The sequence below is a fragment of the Dendrobates tinctorius genome, unplaced genomic scaffold (assembly GCF_039654945.1).
Source record: "Dendrobates tinctorius isolate UK_male_01 unplaced genomic scaffold, ASM3965494v1 ptg000102l, whole genome shotgun sequence".
NCBI classification, from domain to species: domain Eukaryota; kingdom Metazoa; phylum Chordata; class Amphibia; order Anura; family Dendrobatidae; genus Dendrobates; species Dendrobates tinctorius.
This window is the reverse complement of record NW_027361770.1, coordinates 3,498,664-3,521,070: the sequence shown is the minus strand read 5'-3', so window position 1 is coordinate 3,521,070 and position 22,407 is coordinate 3,498,664. Positions and strand designations below refer to the sequence as shown.

The 22,407-nt window shown below is 43.6% G+C and overlaps 1 protein-coding gene across 1 annotated transcript in view; it reads left to right on the top strand.

Moving 5' to 3' along the window:
* SLC6A19 (solute carrier family 6 member 19) overlaps positions 1-22,065 on the top strand; it is a 338,662-nt gene extending 316,597 nt beyond the window's left edge. The window contains exons 11-12 of the mRNA XM_073587681.1: positions 576-738; positions 16,577-22,065. Of these exons, the coding sequence (XP_073443782.1) occupies positions 576-738; positions 16,577-16,786 (373 nt within the window). The 3' untranslated portion in view covers positions 16,787-22,065. The remainder of the gene's footprint in view (positions 1-575; positions 739-16,576) is intronic.
* Positions 22,066-22,407: the final 342 nt, after the last annotated feature.

The window sequence follows — 22,407 nt, the reverse complement described above, 5'->3', positions numbered from 1 at the left end:
CATCAGCAGCCTCGCCTCATCAGTGCCCGCTCCACCTCAGCATCCCTCCCGATAAGCCACTGTAAAAGAGGACTATAAGACGCACTACCATTTTATTAAGAACATTTTTTTCCTATTTTCCTTCCCAAAATTTGGGGTGCATCTTATGGTCCGCAAAATATAATTATTAATGCAGAGTGCCTACACATTATGTTTTTATCTTAAGTTATATCTCTTATTCCCTGTTTTATATATTATAAAGCCTAATTGGCCCTCTGTAGCGGTGTTTATTAAAATTTACCATAAGCACATAGCACATCTATGAATTACAATAATTTAGCAAATAAAGCTAACAACGCATGCAGATATGGTATTAAAATAGAGTTTGATTTTTTTTTACTATCATTGACATATTATGTACAATTTACGCTTCCTGGTAATACAAGCTATGTAACTTATGATGATGCATCTTTCTCTAATCCCACCATTTCTTGGGCAACATTTTATTAAAATGTACCTTGAAAAACACACAGAATTTCAATACTGTATATGATATAATACAATAAACTAATAACTGTGCTCCTTTATATTTTTAGATTTAACAGAGATATTGAATTCATGATTGGTCATAAACCAAATTTCTTTTGGCAAGCCACTTGGAGAGTTATCAGTCCTTTGATTATGCTTGTGATATTCTTTTTCTATTTTGTGGTGAAAGTTTCTCAGGAACTTCTATACATTACTTGGGATCCCAACTATGTAAGTATCTTAATGAAGTCTTTCATATATCTCAATAATATATATTGTTTTGTTTCATTTTTCAGAAGTTTTTAAGTTGGTGGATAATGTTAAAAGAACATGGATTGCTATTAGTGATGCTCAAATGCTAAAATGCTTGGTACTCGAATTGAGCAGGTAGGACACCTCGGACGGGCTTGACTCGAGTATCGCGTATAATGGTAGTGAATGGGAAACCAAAGCATTTTTCTGGAAAACCCTAACAGGAGGGCTGAGGAGGCAGGGGTAAAAAAAATCTCTAAAATGGATGGAAACAGCACTCAAAAGGAATGGGGATAGCATGGGGAAAATGCCTGGACGTATCTCTAAATCCCAGGTTGCTACTAGAAACAATGTTGTCAGAGTATTACTCCAATTTTAGGGACTGACAATAAAAATACAAAACCGAAGATAAAATGGTTTTACATGAAAAAACATGTTAGGAAACATCCTTTCCTGTATAATGACTTGTATATACAAGTATATACAAGACTAGATAGATAGATAGATATATCTGAGAGAGAGAGAGAGAGAGAGAGATAGAATATATAGTATATATATAGTATATATAGAGAGAGAGAGTGAGTATACATATAGAGTATATACAAGACTAGATAAAAAAAAAGCCTCCTCCACCCCTTAATACCCGTGTCATCACTCATCATATTTCCCCGTCGCCCCAGACTACAGTAGATGAAATTTAGAGGGGGAAATAATACTATGTGTATATGATAGGGAATCCACCAAGCCCAGTGGATAAGGTAACAGAAATAGCATATTGGGGTCTAAACATAACTTGTATTAAACCAATCTAAAAGAGAAAATATACAAAAATTGCAAAGTGTGCAACAATAATGGGTGCAACATCAAAAATTAGTATCAAGTGGGATCCTCACCAAACTACTTGCTACCGAGTTAAATGTAAGGGTAGCCTATATATCCGTCTAATTAGACTTATCAATATCTGTAGCCACCTTAACCAAGGTACATAAACCAATTACTGAGCCTCTTTATTGACTCAGATGTGGGTCAAGGATTGAACCTATAGTCACTTGAGTGCTGGAGAAGTGTTGATGCCAAGTCAGTTGCTACTACGTAGTAGTTATGAATATCCCCATGGATATACAAATAGACAAGTGTACAGAGGCCATCACACTTGATCCCAAATTTTTGATGTTGTGTCCATTATTGTTGCACACTTTACACTTTTTGTATATTGCCTCTTTTAGATTAGTTTAATAAAAGTTAATTTTTAGATCCCAATTCGTTTTATGGTACATTATACTACATCCACTGGTAAATGTAATTTTAACATTTTACTACCTTATCTGAGCATGTGGTGTGTGTGACATGGTCAGAAACATCCTGTTTAGTTTATGAAGGAGGGACTCTGAATCTCACAAAGCCTATGTGGATGATGCAAGAACTGCCAACAGTTTGATGGAAAAGGGGCTCAGATACCCCCTGTATTAGACATAAAGGAGTGCCTCATAAACATTTTGTTAAAATTAATAGGTAGTCGGACACCTCAACTCATAAATCCTATGCACTAAGTTAAAGAGCTAACAAAAATTAGAAGGAAAGACTGCAATACACCCCAAGGCCGGGGTCACACTAGAGAGGAATACGGACGAGTGAGAGGCGTTAAAAGCACTAGAGTTGAGCGACTTTTGCTTTTTTAGGGTCGCGTTTCGTTTCGTGAAACCCGACTTTTCCAAAAGTCGGGTCGAGCAAGATCGTCCGATTATAGGGAAAAGTCGGGGTCGTCCCGAAACACGAAACCCAATGTAAGTCAATGGGGAATAAAAGTCGGCAGTGAGAGGAGGACAGGAAACACACCTACAGTGCCCATTTGAATGCCAAAAGCATCAATTCTTCTTACTTAAGCTTGTCAACCTTAATTAACTTCATAATACAAGTTACGCACTGAAAAATGGGGGTTATTTGGCTAAATTTGTGGGGGGGGGGAGGGCTGGCTGCAGGTTTTCATGTGCCCTGGGCGAAAGAGCGCCCCTTTAACACATACCACAACTCATCATGCTCCGATACGGCAGAGAAATAGCGGTATAGTACAATGAAAAATACCTCACTTTTTACATCTCATGACGAGGCCCATCTATTTCTCCATACAAAATCATTGGTCCCATATAATGTTTGAAACAGTATATGATGAGCTCCACATAATGCTACAGTATATGTTGGTCCCCATGGATGAAGCTCCACTGTCTTATGGGCCCAAATAATGCTCCAAACATAATGGGCCCCATTTCTAATGCTCTAGTGTATAATGGGCCCTGTAAATGCTGCTCCAGTGTCTGATGTCCACCTTTGGAATGTTCCAGTGTATGGTGGGCCCCATCTATCATTCTCCAGAGTATAGTGCTCCCCAAAAATTGCTGTCCCAACATAGAAAACAATCAAATAAGTCTCCTCGCTAGGGAATCCCTGTACTTGTCTGGACAGGTGCTGTAGCTTGCTTAACAGCTCGCCAGCCGTTCTCACGCCCAGTATGGATTGCACGTGATTGCACAAAGGTTAGAAAGGGTACCGTATCCCTGGATAACATGTATGGATAGCGTACACATTCAAAATATATGTCTATACAGCATGAGGCAGGCTCAGACGGTGTTAGGCCCAGTATGGATTGCACGTCATTGCACAAAGGTTAGAAAGGGTACCGTATCCCCGGATAACATGTATGGATAGCGTACACATTCAAAATATATGTCTATACAGCATGAGGCAGGCTCAGACGGTGTTAGACCCAGTATGGATTGCACGTCATTGCACAAAGGTTAGAAAGGGTACCGTATCCCTGGATAACATGTATGGATAGTGTACACATTCAAAATATATGTCTATACAGCATGAGGCAGGCTCAGACGGTGTTAGGCCCAGTATGGATTGCACGTGATTGCACAAAGGTTAGAAAGGGTACCGTATCCCTGGATAACATGTATGGATAGCGTACACATTCAAAATATATGTCTATACAGCATGAGGCAGGCTCAGACGGTGTTAGGCCCAGTATGGATTGCACGTCATTGCACAAAGGTTAGAAAGGGTACCGTATCCCCTTATAACATGTATGGATAGCGTACACATTCAAAATATATGTCTATACAGCATGAGGCAGGCTCAGACGGTGTTAGGCCCAGTATGGATTGCACGTCATTGCACAAAGGTTAGAAGGGGTACCGTATCCCCGGATAACATGTATGGATAGCGTACACATTCAAAATATATGTCTATACAGCATGAGGCAGGCTCAGACGGTGTTAGGCCCAGTATGGATTGCACGTCATTGCACAAAGGTTAGAAGGGGTACCGTATCCCCGGATAACATGTATGGATAGCGTACACATTCAAAATATATGTCTATACAGCATGAGGCAGGCTCAGACGGTGTTAGGCCCAGTATGGATTGCACGTCATTGCACAAAGGTTAGAAGGGGTACCGTATCCCCGGATAACATGTATGGATAGCGTACACATTCAAAATATATGTCTATACAGCATGAGGCAGGCTCAGACGGTGTTAGGCCCAGTATGGATTGCACGTCATTGCACAAAGGTTAGAAGGGGTACCGTATCCCCGGATAACACGTATGGATAGCGTACACATTCAAAATATATGTCTATACAGCATGAGGCAGGCTCAGACGGTGTTAGGCCCAGTATGGATTGCACGTCATTGCACAAAAGTTAGAAAGGGTACCGTATCCCCGGATAACACGTATGGATAGCGTACACATTCAAAATATATGTCTATACAGCATGAGGCAGGCTCAGACGGTGTTAGGCCCAGTATGGATTGCACGTCATTGCACAAAGGTTAGAAAGGGTACCGTATCCCTGGATAACATGTATGGATAGCGTACACATTCAAAATATATGTCTATGCAGCATGAGGCAGGCTCAGACGGTGTTAGGCCCAGTATGGATTGCACGTCATTGCACAAAGGTTAGAAAGGGTACCGTATCCCCGGATAACATGTATGGATAGCGTACACATTCAAAATATATGTCTATACAGCATGAGGCAGGCTCAGACGGTGTTAGGCCCAGTATGGATTGCACGTCATTGCACAAAGGTTAGAAAGGGTACCGTATCCCCGGATAACATGTATTGATAGCGTACACATTCAAAATATATGTCTATACAGCATGAGGCAGGCTCAGACGGTGTTAGGCCCAGTATGGATTGCACGTCATTGCACAAAGGTTAGAAGGGGTACCGTATCCCCGGATAACATGTATGGATAGCGTACACATTCAAAATATATGTCTATACAGCATGAGGCAGGCTCAGACGGTGTTAGGCCCAGTATGGATTGCACGTCATTGCACAAAGGTTAGAAAGGGTACCGTATCCCTGGATAACATGTATGGATAGCGTACACATTCAAAATATATGTCTATACAGCATGAGGCAGGCTCAGACGGTGTTAGACCCAGTATGGATTGCACGTCATTGCACAAAGGTTAGAAAGGGTACCGTATCCCCGGATAACATGTATGGATAGCGTACACATTCAAAATATATGTCTATACAGCATGAGGCAGGCTCAGACGGTGTTAGGCCCAGTATGGATTGCACGTCATTGCACAAAGGTTAGAAAGGGTACCATATCCCTGGATAACATGTATGGATAGCGTACACATTCAAAATATATGTCTATACAGCATGAGGCAGGCTCAGACGGTGTTAGGCCCAGTATGGATTTGACGGCCCAGATTACACAGCGGAGGAGCAGGGAGAGGTAAAGATTGCAAATGCTGGGGCCCTGGCCAAGCAAGGGGGGCCCACTCGTGGGCGTCGGTACTGGCACTGGGCCCCTCATAGTACAGCGGTGTGTCTGACGGCGGGTGTGCACCACCACCGTCAGAGACACTTGATTGCACTATGAGGGACCCTGTGCCAGTGCCCGCGCCCAAGAGTCGGCCTACCCACCTGTCCAGGGCAACGGCACTCGCACGGTGTCGTGCGCTAGGTGGTGACCCCGGCCATGGGGGGGGAGGCAGCACAGTTAGGGAGTTTTAGAAAGTGGCATATGTTGATGTTGGACATTCAACTGATGCAAAAGGCGAAATAGGTGAAATACCAGGAAGAGGTGGACCAAAGCAAGCCATTTTTCTGTCACCCTATGTGTCATCAGGGGAAGGTGGGACAAAATCCTTGGAAACCCATGCGTGGTTCATTTTCATGAAGGTTAGATCATCCACATTTTGGGTTGACAGACGGGTCCTTTTTTCTGTCAGGATTGATCCAGCTGCACTGAAGACTCTTTCCGATAGCACACTTGCAGCTGGGCAAGCGAGCTCCTGTAAGGCATATTGTGCCAATTCAGGCCAGGTGTCCAGTTTAGCGGCCCAATAGTCAAAGGGGAATGACCTGTGTGGGAGAACATCGATATGGGAGGAAAAGTAGTTTGTAACCATAGTTGACAACTGCTGTCTCCTGTCACTTTCCATCGATGCAGTATTACCAGTTGTGTGAGCGGTATTTCAAAAATCAGTCCACAACATTGTCATGAAACCCCTGTCTCCAACGCCACTTCTGCTGTGTGCACCACGAACACCTCTGCCAAGCTGCCCCCGGCCCGTACGGCTCGTGTGAGAACCATCACCGCTGCTGTGTGCTGGGAATGCCTCAAGCAACCGATTTACCAGAGTTGCTTGTTTATTAGCCAATATTAGGTCAAGGTTCTCCTGTGGCATGATGTTTTGTAATTTGCCTTTATAGCGTGGATCCAGGATGCTGGCCAACCAGTAGTCGTCATCGTTCATCATTTTGGCAATGCGGGGGTCCCTTTTTAGGATCCGCAAGGCATAATCTGACATGTGGGCCAATGTTCCCGGTGTCAATGATGCACTGCGAGTGCTGGGTGGAGGAGCACTTTCTGGCAAATCCACATCCCTCCAGTCACGCACAAACCCTGTACCAGACCTTGCCACGCCAACATTTTCACTTGCCCCACGAGATGCATCCTCCTCCCCTAAGTAATCATCCCCATCATCCTCCTCCTCCTCCTCCTCTTCTTCCTCCACCTCGTCCAGGAGAGGTCCCTGAGCAGACAATGGCTGAATGTCATCAAGGATTCCCTCCTCCTCTTCCTCCTCATCAACATTGGCTGCAGACGCCTGCTCCTTAAGGTGCGTCAAAGTTTGCATGAGCAGACGCATAAGTGGGATGCTCATGCTTAGGATGGCGTCGTCTGCGCTTACCAGCCGTGTGCATTCCTCAAAACACTGAAGGACTTTACAAAGGTCTTTCAGCTTCGACCACTGCACGCCTGTCAACTCCATGTCTGCTCTCAAAGTGCCTGGCCGTGTATCCTCCCACAAATGCATTATGGCCTGCCTCTGCTCGCACAGCCGCTCCACCATGTGCAGGGTGGAGTTCCACCTTGTTGCAATGTCGATAATGAGGCGGTGGTTGGGAAGGTGGAGCAATCGCTGCAGCTTCTGCATACGAACGGAGTGTACAGGCGACCGGCGGATGTGCGCGCGCAGTCTTCGCACCTTCTGGAGCAGGGCTGTTAACTCCGGATAATTTTTGAGGAAGCACTGCACCACCAGGTTCAAGGTGTGAGCCAAGCAAGGTATGTGGCTGAGTTTTGAAAGGGCTATGCCTGCCACAAAATTACGGCCGTTATCACTAACTACCTTGCCTGCCTCAAGATGTACACTGCCCAGCCATGACTCAGTTTGTCGCTTCAAGTACTCGGCCAGCACCTCGGCGGTGTGTCTGTCGCCCAAACACATCATCTGCAACACAGCCTGCTGACGCTTTCCACTAGCTGCTCGATAGGGGGACACATCGTGTGCAACAGTGGCAGCTGCAGATGGAGTGCTCGTACGTCTGCGCTCTGTGGACGAGCTGTCGCTTCTGGAGGAGGAGGGTCGAACGCCTACAGCCAACTGTTTCTTAGACCGTGGGCTAGGCAGCACTGTCCCACCACCGCTGTCCCCTGTGGACCCTGCATCCACCACATTAACCCAGTGCGCAGTGATGGACACGTAACGGCCCTGGCCATGCCGACTGGACCATGCATCAGTTGTGAGGTGCACCTTTCCGCTCACTGACTGCTTGAGTGCATGGACAATGCGGTCTTTCACATGATGGTGGAGGGCTGGGATGGCTTTGCGAGAGAAGAAGTGGCGACTGGGTAGGTCATAGCGTGGTACTGCATAGGCCATGAGTTCGCGGAAAGCTGTGCTTTCCACCAACCGAAAGGGCATCATCTCAAACGAGATTAGTTTGGCAATGTGGGCGTTCAAACCCAGTGTACGCGGATGAGAGACTGAGTACTTTCTTGACCTACTCAGTGTCTGGGAGGGTGAGCTGGACTTGAGAGCTGCATATGGTGGAAGTAGCGGTGGACAGGGCGGACTGAGAGAGGGTTGATGATGGTGATGGAGTTGGTGTTCTTTCTGATGGCCTAGAATCAGTCTTTCGTTGATATAACAGTGGGATTCCCTGACTGCTGTGGCCTTGCAACGACACCTCAACATTTGCTGCTGTGCTAACCGATGTGCTTACAGTGGGGGAAACAATGTAGCGTTGCTGACTACCTTCGTTGTGATCAGTTGCACATGTGGCACTTGAGGTTTGGTGTTGTGTCCACGCTTGCAAGTGCATGCTGGTTAAATGTCTAAGCATGCAACTGGTATTCAAATTTTTCAGATTTTTCCCTCGGCTAAAGGTCTTTGCGCACTTCTTACAGATAACCTTGGCCTGATCATGAGGATTTTGTTCAAAAAACTGCCACACTGCACTCTTCCTACTTTGGCAGACATTTTGCGGCCTAGCACGCTGTGATCTTTTGACCCTCTGGACAAGCTGTCCAGCAACTCTTTTGATGTTTGGAACCTGTCTTTGGAGTGCTCCGGGCCTGCCAGATAACAGCTGTTGCGATGTCGATGTCTGCTGTGGATGCTCCTCATCTGAGCTATTGGAAGCAGCACCCTCTTCCCCCAATGGATGCCAATCTGGGTCAACAACTGGGTCATCCATCACCTCCTCTTCTATGTCATGTGCACCTTTCTCTGTGTCACCGTGTATGGTGGTATAGTGTGCGGGAAGGGGCACCTGAGTCTCATCAGGGTCAAAATCTGGCTCTGTACACTGCGAGGACAATGTAGTGCTCTGAGTGAATGTACCAGCAGAATCATCCATCAGCGGCTGTGCATCAGTGCACTCCATGTCAGATTCATCTTGGCCTGGGTAATTCACCATTTCACTTGATAATCCAGGCATGGTATGTGAAAACAGCTCCATGGAGTAATCAGTAGTATGGCCTGCGTCATCCTTCAATCTTGGTTGGGGTGAAGGACACAAGGAAAGGTGTGGTTCATGAACATGAGCCTCCAATGACGACTCAGTGCTTTTACTTTTTACAACTGAAGAAGAGGAGGCGATAGAGCTGGAGGCTGAGTCAGCAGTGTAAGACAAAACTTTTTCCTGATGCTCTGCCTTTAAAAGCGGTTTGCCAACTCCTAGAAAACTAAGCGTTCGAGGCCTTATGTAGACAGACGATGACGCAGGGTCAGCACCTCCTGCATTTGGTCCTATTTTGCTCTTGCCACTACCATCAGATCCACCACCAACACCATCATTACCAGCTGCCAACCCCCGCCCAATTCCACGGCCTCTTCCACCAGCCTTCCTCATTTTTGGTAGAAATGTAGACAAAATCCAACAAACTATATAGTAATGTAAAACAAGGTACAAGGTGTCTATAGGACAGGGGAGTTTTAGAATTTCTGCACACACTTGTGGACAGTGGACACTTGTGGATTGTGTGCGGCCCACTGATATTTGAGCGCTATGTGACACGCTCGATGGCACAGCTGCCTGTGACCAAAGTGACGAGAGGATAATGGAGATTTTGAATCTCTGCGTACACTTTTGGACACTGGACACTTGTGGATTGTGTGCGGCCCACTGATATCTGAGCGCTATGTGACACGCTCGATGGCACAGCTGCCTGTGACCAAAGTGACGAGAGGATAATGGAGATTTTGAATCTCTGCGTACACTTGTGGACAGTGGACACTTGTGGATTGTGTGCGGCCCACTGATATCTGAGCACTATGTGACACGCTCGATGGCACAGCTGCCTGTGACCAAAGTGACGAGAGGATAATGGAGATTTTTAATCTCTGCGTACACTTTTGGACACTGGACACTTGTGGATTGTGTGCGGCCCACTGATATCTGAGCGCTATGTGACACGCTCGATGGCACAGCTGCCTGTGACCAAAGTGACGAGAGGATAATGGAGATTTTGAATCTCTGCGTACACTTTTGGACACTGGACACTTGTGGATTGTGTGCGGCCCACTGATATCTGAGCGCTATGTGACATGCTCGATGGCACAGCTGCCTGTGACCAAAGTGACGAGAGGATAATGGAGATTTTGAATCTCTGCGTACACTTTTGGACACTGGACACTTGTGGATTGTGTGCGGCCCACTGATATCTGAGCGCTATGTGACACGCTCGATGGCACAGCTGCCTGTGACCAAAGTGACGAGAGGATAAGGGAGATTGGATTGCTTTTAAAAAAGCAGTTTGCGGAGCAGTGGGTAAACAGCAATGCCAGCGTGTCAGGAAGCCTTAGAAGGCAGCCCAACAACCAACACCACTGATACACCACAATATAGCCTCCCCTTGCACTGCACACACAGTGACTTGTGTGTTGTGCAGGCCAAATCGCTAGCAGCAGAAGCAGTTTTTTTGTCTTCTTCCCTGCCTAACTCTCTCCCTACAGAATCAGCAGCAACCTCTCCCTATACTAAGATCGGCAGAAGTAAGATGGCGGTCGGCGTGCACGCCCTTTTATACCCCCTGTGACGCCCACCAAAGCAAGCCAATCACTTGCATGCCCTTCTGAAAGATGGTGGTGACCCGTGCCTATGTCATCACGTTGCCCACAGTGTCCGTGGATCCTGATTGGCTGAAAAAGAGCGCAAAACAAACTTTTGAAACGCGACTTTGGCGCGTAAGTCGCCGACCTCGTGGCCGACCTCATCCTAGGGTCGGGTTTCGTGTCATGAAACCCGACTTTGCCAAAAGTCGGCGACTTTTGAATTTTTTCGACCCGTTTCGCTCAACTCTAAAAAGCATGCATTACACACGGACAAATGATTCTCTATGGGGCAGCTCCCATCAGCTGTATATTTCTCGTCTGTATTCTACGGTCCGTGCCAATCGCAGCATGCTGCGATTGTCTGTGTAGAACCCGCCTATGTAGAGGTAGAACCCGCCTTCTTCACGGTCCAGAAGTGATTCTGGACCGTGAAGAAGGCGGGTTCTACCGCTTAAACGCGTAGTCCTATCTGCACGACTTTCCTGCGTTATTGCTGTTTTGAACTGTTTGGACCATTGCATTTTAATGGATTTATGAATAAAAAGAAAGAAATTTTTTTTTAACAGCATCCTGGATTGCTCACGTTATTGCTGGACTTTGCTTTGTCGTTGTTCACATTTGTATGGATGGACTCCTACATCCAGATCCGGGCACAAGGTGGTTCACAGGAGTGAGCTGGTCTACATTGTTGGATATATATATATATATATATATATATATATATAAAGCTCAATGTGTGTGTGTGTATGTATGTATGTATGTATGTGTGTGTATGTTCGGGATTGGCATCCGCACCGTCGCAGCTACAGCCACAAAATTTGGCACAGTCACACGTCTGGACCCCGAGAGCGTCATAGGCTATGTTGTGAGGTGAAATTTTAACCCCGCGCGTTCCAATTCACCAAACAATTTTGCCCCTATCTACATAATGGAGTAAAAGTGTGTGTGTATCAAGCCCCGCCCCTCATTACGATGTCATAATGGTTGCCATGGTGACGCTGATTCATCATAGGTGGCAAGCCCCACCGCTCATTATGATGTCATAATGGTTGACTATGGGATGGAGGATGTGTGATGGGTATATGGGCACTCTACTATGGGATGGAGGATATGTATGATGGGTATATGGGCACTCGACTATGGGATGGAGGATATGTATGATGGGTATATGGGCACTCAACTATGGGATGGCGAATATGTATGATGGGTATATGGGCATGGGACTATGGGATGGAGGATGTGTGATGGGTATATGGGCATGAGACTATGGGATGGAGGATGTGTGATGGGTATATGGGCACGGGACTATGGGATGGACGATATGTATGATGGGTATATGGGCACGGGACTATGGGATGGAGGATATGTATGATGGGTATATGGGCACAGGACTATGGGATGGAGGATATGTATTATGGGTATATGGGCATGGGACTATGGGATGGAGGATAATTATAATTTGTTATAACTAACCACAGTTAGTTACTATGCCCAGGCAGCGCCAGGCTCTCTTCAGCTAGTGTGTGTATATATATATATATATATATATATATATATATATATATATATATATATATACACACACACACACACTGTTAAAGGTAGGCTGCATACACGTCCTGTAAACATTATGATATGTGTGTATCAAGCCCCGTCCCTCATTATGATGTCATAATGGTTGCCATGGCAACGCTGATTCATCATAGGTTGCAAGCCCTGATGCTCATTATGACGTCATAATGGTTGATTATTGGATGGAGGATTTGTGATGGGTATATGGGCACTGGACTATGGGATGGAGGATGTGTGTGACTGGTATATGGGCACAGGACTATGGGATGGCGGATATGTATGATGGGTATATGGGCACGGGACTATGGGATGGAGGATAAGTATGATGGGTATATGGGCACTGGACTATGGGATGGAGGATATGTATGATGGGTATATGGGCACGGGACTATGGGATGGCGGATATTTATGATGGGTATATGGGCACGGGACTATGGGATGGAGGATGTGTGATGGGTATATGGGCACTCGACTATGGGATGGAGGATATGTATGATGGGTATATGGGCACGGGCCTATGGGACGGAGAATATGTATTATGGGTATATGGGCACTCGACTATGGGATGGAGGATATGTATTATGGGTATATGGGCACGGGCCTATGGGATGGTGGATATGTATGATGGGTATATGGGCATGGGACTATGGGATGGAGGATATGTATTATGGGTATATGGGCACTCGACTATGGGATGGCGAATATGTATAAGGGGTATATGGGCATGGGACTATGGGATGGAGGATGTGTGATGGGTATATGGGCATGGGACTATGGGATGGAGGATGTATGATGGGTATATGGGCATGGGACCATGAGATGGAGGATATGTATGATGGGTATATGGGCACGGGACTATGGGATGGAGGATATGTATTATGGGTATATGGGCACGGGACTATGGGATGGAGGATAATTATAATTTTTTATAACTAACCACAGTTAGTTACTATGCCCGGGCAGCGCCAGGCTCTTCAGCTAGTGTATGTATATGTGTGTGTGTATATATATATATATATATATATATATATATATATATATATATATATATATATATTATATATACACACACACACTTTTAAAGGTAGGCTGCATACATGTCCTGTAAACATTATGAAATAGGGTATCACACACACCCTAAAGAAATTTTGAAAGTGACGCCTACCTAACTACCTGATCACCTTAAATTAAAAATTATGAGGGAGACCCACCTGTTTACCCTTTAAAAATTATGAGCAAGGCCCGCCTGTTTACCCTCTAAAAATTGAGTGAGAGCCGCATGATGACCCTGTTAATATGGTCCTGAAAAGGACTTTTGTTTTAATTGTGCAGCGATATACAAATGCTGCAATAGCAATAAAACACTGCCTATGGCCATATGGCTATGCTGATCTACTGTATAAACTTGTGTATAAGCCAACCCCCCAATACGGTCATGACCTTAATGTGCTTCTGTCATGGCTGGTAAGGGGCGCTAGCCACACCATTGCAGATAGTACCGCACAGGGGACAGTGACAAACATGAAAGGGAGGAGGAAAAAACACCTCACAGCTTCCAGACTCCACTGCCAAGCTCCAGACTGCAGAGGACACAGAAACCGGACTCCAAACTCCAGAAACAGCAGACACCAGAAAGATGCCACTGCTAGGTTGGTTTCCATAGAGAAACTCTATTACCAACAGTCAGCTTATACATCAGGTGACCATTTAAAGAATGGTGGGAGTGGTCACCACCCACATCAGCTGACCCAGCATCACTGCAGTAGCAACAGATTGCCAGTGGGGGAAACTAATATTAACCCCCACTGGTCCTGAAAGGAAAAAATTCTACATTTAAAGCGTAGTGGAACCAGAGCTGCCAAAAACCCAAAAATGGATAGTGACAGCTTCTTTTTGAGCTACTCCTTTGTTGCCTTGGCTGTATGTTTTGAGTCATTGTCTTGCTGGAAAACCCAGCCATGACCCATTTTTAATGTCCTGGCGGAGGGAAGGAGGTTGTCACTCAGGCTCCATCCAGTCTCCCATTGATGGGGTGAAGTAGTCCTGTACCCTTAGCAGAGAAACACCCCCAAAACATAATGTTTCCATGCTTGACAGTGGGGACGGTGTTCTTTGGTTCATAGGCAGCATTTCTCTTTCTCCAAACATGGCGAGTTGAGTTAATGCCAAAGAGCTCAATTTTTGTCTCATCTGACCACAGCACCTTCTCCCAATCACTCACAGAATCATCCAGGTGTTTATTGACAAACTTCAGATGGGCCTGCACATGTGCCTTCTTGAGCAGGGGGACCTTGAGGGCACTGCAAAATTTTAAACCTTTACAGAATAATGTGTTACCAATGGTTTTCTTGGTGACTGTGGTCCCAGCTGCTTTGAGATCATTAACACGTTCCCCCATGTAGTTTTAGGCTGATCTCTCACCTCCCTCATGATCAAGGATACCCCTCGAGGTGAGATTTTGCATGGTGCCCCAGATCGATGTCGATTGACATTCATTTTGTATTTATTCCATTTGCTTAATATTGCACCAACAGTTGTCTCCTTCTCACGCAGCGTCTTACGTATGGTTTTGTAGCCCATTCCAGCTTTGTGTAGGTCTAAGATCTTGTTCCTCACATCCTTAGAAAGTTCTTTGGTCTTGCCCATGTTGTAGAGGTTAGAGACTGATTAACTGAGACTGTGGACAGGAGTATTTCATGAAGGTGACTATGTAAGACAGCTGTCTTTAATGCAGGTGACAAGTTGATTAGGAGCGTCTAACTGGTCTGTATAAGTCAGAACTCTTAGTGGTTGGTAGGGGATCAAATACTTACTTCTCACTGCAAAATGCAAATAAATTGATATAAATTATACAATGTGATTTTCTAGATTTTCTAGAAATTATAGACTGTTCATGTCTTTGCCAGTGAGCAAACTTACAAAAACAGCAAAGAATCAAATAAATATTTCCTTCACTGTATATAGACTGGTCATTATTGTTACATAATGTACTTTATTATGCAGTTGCGTGTCTCTGTACGCTAAAAAAAGTAAGCGCAAGAATCCCTCTCTGTGAGTTTATCTATGCATAGCAAAGATCATAGCAGCTGGTCTCATAGTGGAATGCAAATTAAAAGGGTTGTCCTGTATTTTAACATAGGTCATCAATACTAGATCGATGGGGGTACGACATCTGGTACCCCCACCAATCAGCAGTTCCTGGTGTTGGTAACAGCCAGATGTGATCATTTACGGAGCTCCACAGTTCTGTCAACTGTATAGTGGCTGTTGTCGGATAATGTACATTGGCCACTATTCAAATGAATAGGCGTGGATCTGCAGAATCCCACTAACAGCCACAATACAGCCATGCCAGCATATCATCCACTGCTGGCATGGAGAACAGCTGATTGACAGGGGTATTAAAGAGCCAGACAAATCCTTTAAGAGCTATTTACTGCAGATAAGTGGGGAAAATGCTGGATGCAAGTTATTTAATGGCCAGATATTGTATAATTCCTCATTTACTCATGCAGAACACATTATTCTAAAAAGTTTGTCAAAAAAGTGCTCTTACCCTTTAATTTTTCAATCAAAGAGGCTTATCATAGAGGCACATGGAATGCCTATGGGACAGTAGGAACCTGTCATGAAGTGCCTGTCCATACATCAATGCTAAATGGAAAAATCATCCACTAATACTTTTGCCAATTATACTTTATCTATTCTGTTTATTTATTAGGTTTATGGAGAAGTGTATTTTTTTACATTGAATATAGAGACAAGATTGCTGTTTTGAGGGGGCAAGTTAGCTATGTTGTAAAGTTTTTATTCATTAAAGAGGTATTCTCAATGCAGGTTTTTATACAGCAGTTAGTGGCTCATCTTCTTCCCCATCCCTCTTAACTCCTGACAAGCTGCTGTTATAAATCTTGCAAAATCACCAGCACCATCATTTGCTACCCCCATGGCAGTTCTCCCAATCATACCTCTCACTGTCCCAAGCTTTATGTTTGTTCAAATGTCCTTTTGTCTCAATAAAATCATTAACATCCAGCGCCTTTTTGGATGAATGATCCAAGCAAATCCAAGATTTCTTAAAACATCCGTTTATTTCTTCATGTTAAAAACAGATAACAAGAAGGTCAGGCAGTTTAGATACACTCATGATTGTAAAAAAGGCATAGAAACCAACATGTTTCAACCCGAATAGGTCTAATCATGGAGTTGCAAATACAGTGATAGCAGTGTTCTGAGTTGCTCAAGAGATGACTTGAGAATACCCATTTAATGAGGTTTCAAAAATATTTAAATACATTTAATTAGCAACTATACAATAAGGCAATGAAGTAAGATAAAAATACATATTTTTTATGTCCTTAATTTACAGGATGAATTTCCAAAGTCAAAAGAACAACCTTATCCTGGCTGGGTGTATGCAATAATAGTAATTCTTGCTGGAGTTCCAAGTTTAGTTGTACCTGGGATTGCCATTTACATATTTATTAGGAGATGCATAAAGAAGGATGATGACCAACAAGACATTATGAATGCTGCATCTATGCTCTCTATTAATGGTGACACAAAAAACAAGGTGTAGCTATAACTTAAAATCGACAGTATGAAAAAAATGAAAATTGTATTACAAAAGATCCTCTCATTTTATAATGGAAGAATGTGTAACGGAACGATACATGAGGAAATGGAAAAGAACAGTCTCGGTATATGCAGCTATGAACATAGCACTAAAGCAGTGTTTGTTTCCAGCAAAAGAGAAAAAAGTCCAGTTTTGTATTTGGTAGTTAAGGCAATATCTGCTTGCTCTACAGAGTAATTATAAATAATTACATCTGGTTATATTTAAGAGTAACCTGTCAGGTCCCCTATGCCCTCCAACCCACCAGCGCTTGTGTATTTGTTGTTAAATTTCCCTGCCTGACCAGCCTTTCATATTTATTATCACATAAATACATGTTAAAAAAAAGCTTTTATAGGGTATGTTCATACTGGGCGTTTTTATGCTAATTTCCAGCTGCTTTATACAGTACCCGCAAAGCCTATGAGATTTCCGAAATCTCATGCACACACATTGACTTTTTGTGTCATCAGGATTTTGTGCTTTGCTGCTTTTTTTGGACATAGAGCATGTCACTTCTTTCAGCGTTTTTCACCCATTGGCTTAAATGGGTGCTGAAAAAAATGCAGCAAAAATGCAGGTATCATTATTTGCAGCATTTTTTCCTGCAGAAGACTCGTGGGGGTACTATGCACAAAGAGACACAAATTAGCCCAAAAACGCACCAAAACCACAACAAAAAATGCACCAAAACCTGCATTTTTGCCGCAGCTTCTTTCCTGCCAAGAAATCAGGTTTTGCTGCAGAAAAAAGCAATAAAAACGCCCAGTGTGAACTTACCCATAAAGTTTGCTTTTCCTATGCCAACTAGGCTTATGAATAGTTGATGGGGCGTTGTTTTCCCCAGTCTAGTCAGCCCTCAGAGCATGTTATTACAGCCATGTGGGCATGATAACATGATTTGCAGGAACCGGTGTCATCGCCAGCTCTCTGCAAATCTCGGGCATGTGCGAGGCTTTACTCTCCCATGTCACTGTGCCTCTGAAGCCGAGTGTACACTTCCCTGCTTCAGAGGCTCACTGCACGTGTCTTTAAGTGAAGAAGACATATTACTTTCTTTTAGGCATAGCAGAGCACCTCTGAAACTGGGAAGCGTACAGCCGGCTTCAGAGGCGCAGTGACGTGCGCATGTCCCAGGATTTGCAGGCAAATGGCGATGACGCTGACTCTTGCAAATCATGTGATAACATGCAGTGAGGGCCGACTGGTTTGTGGAAAACAAGGCCCCATCGACTAGTCAAAAGCCTAATTAGCGTAGGAAATGCAAACTTTATAAAACTTGTTTTAAAACATGTATTTGTGATAATATAAAAGGCTGATCAGGCAGGGAATTTTACAACAAATACAAAAATGCTGGTGGGATGGAGAGCATGGGGGACCTGTTAGATTCCCTTTAGTTTCCTACAAAAGTGACTGATTTTTTTATATGCATTTAACATCTGATACAAGTATACAAAATTGCTTTACTTCTCTGACATGATTTATGATGGACTCTCACAGGCTCAAATGTTTTACCTTAATCTGGATAAATACATCAAACAAAGTGAAACCTGAAGGACCTTTAACAAGCGAAAATATGATAGTGTAATGCCATCAATATCCATACAGTCTGCAAAAAAGTCTGGAAAGTCTGCATCTGTGTTAACAGAAGAAGTGAACTTTAACTTGTCACTGGTTTGATTATTCAGTGAAGACCCACATTATGTATTAACGTTCAGTACTAAAATAAGAGGCTGTAAACTACATAAAAACGTGCCACACATTAAAGGGAGTCGGTTGCCTAAAATGTACACTTCAAAGTAATCCCATTGGCTTGTAGCAAATGGATCTTCAATAAAAATCACTAAGTACAGTGAGCTTTATCAGCTGAGAGGAGAGAGTGATTTGTGAGCTCATGTCTGTAATGAAGTGATAGCACTGGAGCCAAGCGATGTCAGCAGCAAGGAGAGAGTGATGTGTCTTCCTGCTCATACAGAGGGAACAATACACACATAATGGAGGATTATCTTCAGATAAAACTGGTTGTGGGCAAGCCAGGGCTGTCATTCAACAGAGGTGTGGGCATTCTCTAAATAAACAGTGCCCTGAGACATAGCCATGGTCAAGGGGGCACTGAGAACCCATATTTATAAATTACTATAATGTTCCTTTTTGTGGTAGTGAAAGAACACACTTAAAAATAAAAAAAAACACAATTTGCATTGTTGTCCCCATTTAATATATAAAACTCAATGTGGGTGTGTATGTATGTCCGGGATTGGCATCCGCACCGTCGCAGCTACAGCAACAAAATTTGGCACAGTCACACGTCTGGACCCCGAGAGCGTCATAGGTTATGTTGTGAGGCAAATTTTTAACCCCGCGCATTCCAATTCACCAAACAATTTTGCCCCTATCTACATAATGGGGAAAAAGTGAAAGGAAAAGTGTTGGAGGCAAATTGGCAGCTGCCAGATGTGAACAAAGGGGACTTAAAGAATGAGAGCGATGGCGCCAAAGAGTATATACCGTACAATTGCTAAGGTGGGGCCCTGACATGGGATACTCACCACACACGGGGATATGAACACACGCACAAAATGCGCCACACACTACCATGTGCTTCAACACATATACCACCCTCAGCACACATTTCACCACACATACACCAACCTCGCCACATAAAAGTCGAAACACAAAAGTCGCCACTCAAAACTCGCCACGCTGTCCCAGAGCTGTTTAAAAGATAAAAAATGAGCTGTGATTGGTTGCTATCAGCAACAGTTTTCTTTGTAGACAGTTGTGGTAACAGAGGCCTATTATTCTTATCATTTCTATGGTGTTATTGTTCTTATGTAAAGCTGGAAATAACACAATTTATTACCGTGCCAACACAGACCACCCTCTGACACAGACTGCAGGGGGAGCCCAGTATCACACAGGATAGGATTAGATACACGGCTCAGCAGTCAGTATCACACAGGAGAGGATTAAGGCCCAGTCACACATAGCAATCTCGCTAGCGAGATCGCTGCTGAGTCACAACTTTTGTGACACAACAGCGATCTCACCAGCGAGATCGCTGTGTGTGACAGCGATCAGCAACCGGCCCCCCTGCCGGTATCGCTGATCGCTGCAAGAAACCTCTGGACATTTTTTTCGTCGCTGATCTCCCGCTGGCCAGCACGCATCACTGCGTGTGACAGGCGGGAGACCAGCGATCAGCTGTAAAATAATTTTAAAAAAATTAAAAATATTGTTATTATTCTCACCTTCCGGCGTCCCGCGCAATCTTCCCGCCTCTCTCCACGCTCCGGTCCCAGTAAACCTTTGCAAGAATGACCGCGAGACTTCACGATCCCGTGAGAATGGACGTCATCACGGTAATCCTCGCAAAGGATTACTGGGACCTGAGCATGGAGAGAGGCGGGAATGCTGCGCGGGACGTCGGAAGGTAAGAATAACAATATTTTTTATTTTAATTCTATTTTTTACATGGATCCATGGCATCAGCTCTAAAGAACACAGCGATGCCGCGTGCTCGGCATCGCTGTGCTAATCGCTTGTGAAGCTGTCTGTTTGACAGCTCACCAGCGATCACATAGCGACTTACCAGCGATCCTGACACGTTGATATCATTGTCGGGATCGCTGGTAAGTTGCTATGTGTGACTCCAGCTTTAGACACATGGCTCAGCAGGCAGTATCACACAGGAGACGATTAGACACATGGCTCAGCAGGCAGTATCACACAGGATAGGATTAGATACAAGGCTCAGCAGTCAGTATCACACAGGATAGGATTAGATACACAGCTCAGCAGTCAGTATCACACAGGATAGGATTAGATACACAGCTCAGCAGTCAATATCACACATGATAGGAATAGATACACGGCTCAGCAGTCAGTATCACACAGAATAGGATTAGATACACGGCTCAGCACACAGTATCACACAGAATAGTATTAGATGCACGGCTCAGCACACAGTATCACACAGAATAGTATTAGATGCACGGCTCAGCAGACAGTATCACACAGAATAGGATTAGATACACGGCTCAGCAGTCAGTATCACACAGGATAGGATTAGATGCACATTTTTTATGTGCAATATAATCATTATAATTTGCTATAACTAACCACAGTTGGTTACTACGCCCAGGCAACGCCGGGATCTTCAGCTAGTCTCCTATAAAACTGTGTTTAGTTTGAAGTATAAGTTTGGGGTGACAAACTCTCAAAGTCCACTTGTATATTATGCATATTATCTGTGGAGTTCAAGATCAAGGGAATTGTGTTTTTTTAATTTGAAACAATTGTCTGACATTATCTATGGTGCTTTCATTTTGCATTTGCATGATGGTTGGTGAATGTTATCACACATTATTTCCAATTGAAATTTGCTAGCTAAAGATCATTTTACATGTCTTCATATCATATGCTATATTGCTTGTGTGTGTGCCTTCATTTTCCATAAATTCAAATACAAGATCTGTTTTTTTACAGATTTTCTTGCTGTCCAGGTATAAACAGATTCATAAAATGTACCTTTTGCCCTTCTTGTGAATGAACCTGCTACCATTCCTCATTCTGAAGCCCTCCTTCCTCTTTACAAATTGACAGACAATGCCTGTGGACTTCTCTATTTAGATTGTTCTTAGAAGTCACATAAACTTCTTTCAGTGCCATATAAAGTGATCAGAGTAAACAAAAGGCTGTGGAGGGGTAATGGAGAATCATGAAACTTGTAGTTGTAGTTTGACAACTTTTTGTCCTTTATTTTATTTTTAAATTGGTTCAAAAGGCACGTTTTAAGAAAATGCATGGTCATTTTAACATGGACTATGAAAAAAGGTAATGTTCAAGTAGAGAAAGACTCAGAAGTTCAGTTAAGACCTCAGATCACATGGATCATAAATATGGAGCCCATGAACTTTTTGAATGCGGAAGTAGAAAAGATTATTCTCAAGTTGGAAAGAAAAATAACAGCCCCCCAGGTCACAGGGTCCACATGGATCTACAGCCGCCTTCTGGTTCCCTTTAAACCCCTGATTTGTGGAACTGCTTTATATGATACTTTTCTTCTATATTTGACATTATTTAGAAAAAAGTACACCCAAACTGCACTGTAAGATAAAGTTTTGTCAAAGGCAGCCAAGTACTCTACGTGAACATGCATGTAACTAAATTTGCGGTGCATTCACTCTATTGGATTTAATAAACTGTTTCTATTATGTGAAATAAACATAGAAAGAAGCAAATTGTGTCTAACATTATGTTTTTCTTTAGCACAAGTTTAATAGTCAACTAATTAGTTCATTTTGCTAAATAGTTCACACATTACATAAAGAAGAAAAACAGAGATGGTTAATGATTTTCAGCTTCTGCTACTCATTTTACAGCTGATGTATCATTGTGGTCTGAATGTTTAAACATTTACTGTACTCGGCAGTTTTCCTTCCCCACACATTGCACACTTAAAAGTCCTGTTAATCTACAATATGCATGTAAATGGATGCAACTGTAGCAAAACAAAAGGAATTTGCACTTTCTACGGAAAAGATTAATCTTAAGGATTTGTTAATTACTTTTATAGGAATTAT